The sequence below is a fragment of the Helobdella robusta genome, assembly GCF_000326865.2.
Source record: "Helobdella robusta unplaced genomic scaffold HELROscaffold_65, whole genome shotgun sequence".
NCBI lineage: Eukaryota > Metazoa > Annelida > Clitellata > Rhynchobdellida > Glossiphoniidae > Helobdella > Helobdella robusta.
Window position 1 is genome coordinate 145,274 of NW_008705364.1, and position 4,276 is coordinate 149,549.

Here is a 4,276-nt window from a genome sequence, read left to right on the forward strand (position 1 = left end):
ACAACAATACCTACAAACAACAACAACTATTACTACTAATACTACTACTACTACTACTACTACTACTACAACAACATCTACAACATCTACAACAACAACATCTACAACAACAACATCTACAACAACAACATCTACAACAACAACCAACATCACCTCCAGACCAATCCTGCCGAATAATTCATCAACTGTTCTCAGGCTGCAAACATTTTCACCGACAGCACAGCAGCAATTGCAGCCACTACCTTTAACACAACTAATACTACAGCTAGTAACATAACTGCAATCATTACTACTACCACAACTATTACTATCAACATTAATATTATTAAAATTATTACAAAAATTATAATTATTATTATTTCTATATTTATTATCGTAATCATGAAAAGGGTAGCTGTGGTGGTCCGTTAAACAGCAATAATTGTTTCTGCCGTTACTGTAATTTGTTGTTGTTGTTGGGATGGTGTTAATGTTATTAGTGTAGCGTAAATATTGTTGTTGTTGTTGTTGTTGTTGATGTTGTTGTTTGTTGACGCTGGATGAATATTTTTGTAAAAATTGCAGACTCTTCAATTCTTTCAAATCAAAATTTTCATCAAAATCGTCGAAATTGAATTTTTCCGAATGGTCATTGTTGCTATTGTTGTTGTTGATGTTGTTGTTGTGGTTGTTGTTTTTGTTGTTGTGGTGGTTGTTTTTGTTGTTGTTGTTGTTACTGCTAATTTTTCCTTCAGAAAATGATTCAACGATCATTCGAGAAATCGGTGGTAAAGGTGGCGGCGATATTGGCGTTTGTTGTTGTTTTTGTTGCTGATGTTGTTGTTGTTGATGTTGTTGTTGATGTTGTTGTTGATGATGTTGTTGATGTTGTTGTTTATAGTAAAATTGCGAATAGCTGCCTGTATTTAGATGGTTAGTTTTGTTATTGCTAGTGCCAAAAATGTTGTTGCTGTTATTATTAATATTATTATTATTGTTATTATTATTATTATTATTATTATTTGTAGTTATAGTGGTAGTTGTGGTAGTGGTAGTAGCAGTTGTAGCGGCAATATTTGTGTTTGTAGTATAGAGATTATTTTGAATTATAGGCAGATTTAAGCCATTTTCATTGTAGCTACTGATGTTTTTAATGCTAGAATTTCGATAGTTACACAACACAATGAAATTATTATTGTGGTTGACGTTGTTGTTGTTGATGTTGCTGTAGTTGTTGATGTTGTTGTTGTTGTTGTTCATGCTGTTGTTGTTGTTGATGTTGTTGTTGTTGATGTTGTTGATGTTGTTGTTGATAAAAAACCATTTCCTTGACGTCATTGGAGAGGCAAACATTTGCTCTCTATAACGTTTATCATTGGAGCTGTTGATGCTATTGATGTTGCTGCTGATGTTGTTGTTGTTGTTGTTGTTGTTTTTGTTGTTGTTTTCTAGTTTCTTGTATCTGTTCGCCTTTTATTTTTGGATTTATCGTTTATGAAAAAAATAATAATCATTATTGTTAATATTATATTATTATTATTATTATAATCATCGTTATTATCATTATTACAACTATTATCATCATCATCACCACCATCATCATCACCATCATCGTCGTCGTCGTCATCATCACCACCATCATCGTCATCATCATCATCACCACCATCATCGTCATCATCATCATCACCGCCATCATCACCACCATCATCACAGCTTCCTCCACTGTTATCCTTCCCTTCTTAACTTGCAACATCAATGTCATCCTCTCACTGTCACTCATCGTCATCTCCCCGGCCTTCAAATCACCTTTATTATAATTATCAACACACTAATTATCATAATTAACTAATCAATTATAATAAATTATTATTTTTTGTTATTAGCGCATGTCTTTTGATAGCCCTCGAGTTTTGGGTAAAGTGCTTTCGAACCGGCAAGTCACGTAATAACAACGAGAAGTACGGCACTTCTACCAACTGAGCTAACTTGCCAATGGAGTAGAAGTAGCAGTAGTAGTCGTAGCAGCAGCAGCAGCAGCAGCAGTAGTAGTAGTAGTAATAGTAGTAGAAATGTATAATAATAATAATAATAATAAAGTGAACCCTTGTAAGGCCTATATATGTATCGCTTGGAGGTGCATTTAAGAATAATGTTCTTCATAACTGCAATAATTATATCTGACAGATTGTTGTGTTTGCTATTGTCGATTGTTGTTGTTGATGATGTTGTTGTTGCTACTGCTGATGATGATGATGCTGTTGTTGTGAGTAGTGATGATGATGATGATGATGATGATGATGATGATGATGAAACACATGATGGTGATGATGATGTTGTTGATGATGATAACGATGTTTTTGTTGCTTTAGACGACGATGATGACGACGACGATGACAGAGACGATGATTTTGTTGTTGCTGCTGCTTTCGTGATAGCAGTAGTTGTAGTTGTTGTTGTTGATGATGATGATGATACTGTTATTGCTGATGATGATGATGTTGTTATTGATGATGATGTTGTTGTTGTTGATGATGATGTTGTTGTTGCAATTGTTGTGGTTGTTGTTAATGTTGTTCGATTGAATAATCTCTTTTTAGTTGCAGACAACGATAATGACTTTGGTAACGGTGACGATGACGACGATGATGAAGCTGCAGCTGTTATTGATGATGATGATGATGGTGATGATGATGATGATGATAATGATGATGACAATGTTGGTGGGCGGTGAGGTGATGATGACGATGATGATGTTGTAGCTAATCTTGGAGGTAATTGAATTCTGCTCTTTTCTATTGTTACATTGGAAAAATATTCATTCACGATAGGTGAATGAATGAATGAACGGACGAACGAACGAACGAACAAACGAACGAACGAACAAACGAACGAACGAACGAATGAATGAATAAATAAATAAGTAAATAAATAAATTAATTAATGAATGGACAAACAAACGAACGATTGAATAAACAAATGTATCAATAAATGAATGAAGGCATAGCATTGTTTGATGTGAAGCAAAGTTTTATTCATCCGTTTTACATACGTCTTTAATTGTTTCTTATCTATGTTTATAGTTTATCTTATTCTTTATTCTTCTTCATTTCTTTCTCTCTCTCTCTCTCTCTCTCTCTTCTCTCTCTCTCTCTTCTCTCTCTCTCTCTTTCTCTTCTCTCTCTCTCTCTCTTTCTCTTCTCTCTCTCTCTCTCTTTCTCTCTTTCTCTTCTCTCTCTCTCTCTTTTTCTCTCTAATTCAACTGAAGTCGTTCACTCTTATTACAAGCCTTTTAGCATTAATTAAAGTGTAACATTCATTGCAGCAATATAATTGAGCCCTCATGTGTGTTTCCTGTGTTTGTATACTTTTTTATGTTTTTACTTTTGTTTGTATGTTTTTTTATGTTTGATTGTGTGTTGTTTATGTTTGTATGTATGTATGTACCTACGTGTGCACGTATGTTTGTTTGTTTGTTTGTTTTTATGAAAAAAAAATCTTTAAAACAATAAACTAACTTTTCAACTCAGCAAATTTTCTGCAAAGAAAAAATTTATACATACATTATACAAACATACATACATAAAAACACACATACATACAAACAAAAATAAAAACATACAAGCAGGCATTCATATATACATGCATGGATACAAACGCATACACACATGCGTGCAAACAAATACATAGAAACAACTGGACAACAGGCCATAAAAATTTCACTGAAATGGTCGGATGTTATTTTCCGGCCTTTATTCATTTATTTACTCATTCATTCACTCATTCATTCATCTATTTACTCATTCATACATTCATACATTCATTCATGCATTCATTCATTCATTCATTCATACATTCATTCATTCATTCATCCATTCATTCGTATTTTGGTCATTCGTATATTCATACCTTCATATCTTTCTTCAATGTTCTCCAACCGCTCAATACTTTTTCCTTTACAAATATACAAACAAACAAACATACAAACAAACAAACATACATTCATACATACAAATACAAGCAAACATACATACATTCATACATAGACATACAAACAAACCAACATACAAATAAACAAACCTGTCACACAGTGTATCTGAATTATTTCTTTTTTTCTGCCTAAACTTCTGTTAAAATTAAAACAATAAACACCATAAAAATAAACTTACTACTACTACTACTGCTGCTGCTGCTGCTACTACTGCTGCTACTACTACTACTACTAATACTGACGCTACTCTTACTACTACTACTGCTGCTGCTGCTTATGCTGCCAAAACAACTACAACTACTACTGATA

The 4,276-nt window shown here is 33.2% G+C and overlaps 1 protein-coding gene across 1 annotated transcript in view; it reads right to left on the reverse strand.

The window, feature by feature from the left end:
- Positions 1–407: 407 nt before the first annotated feature.
- Positions 408–4,276, reverse strand: part of HELRODRAFT_180801 (hypothetical protein) — a gene marked incomplete at both ends in the record, with an annotated part of 7,414 nt that continues 3,545 nt past the window's right edge. The window contains 5 exons of the mRNA XM_009030103.1: positions 408–436; positions 567–1,449; positions 1,682–1,785; positions 3,495–3,514; positions 4,057–4,103. Coding sequence (XP_009028351.1) covers positions 408–436; positions 567–1,449; positions 1,682–1,785; positions 3,495–3,514; positions 4,057–4,103 — 1,083 coding nt within the window. The remainder of the gene's footprint in view (positions 437–566; positions 1,450–1,681; positions 1,786–3,494; positions 3,515–4,056; positions 4,104–4,276) is intronic.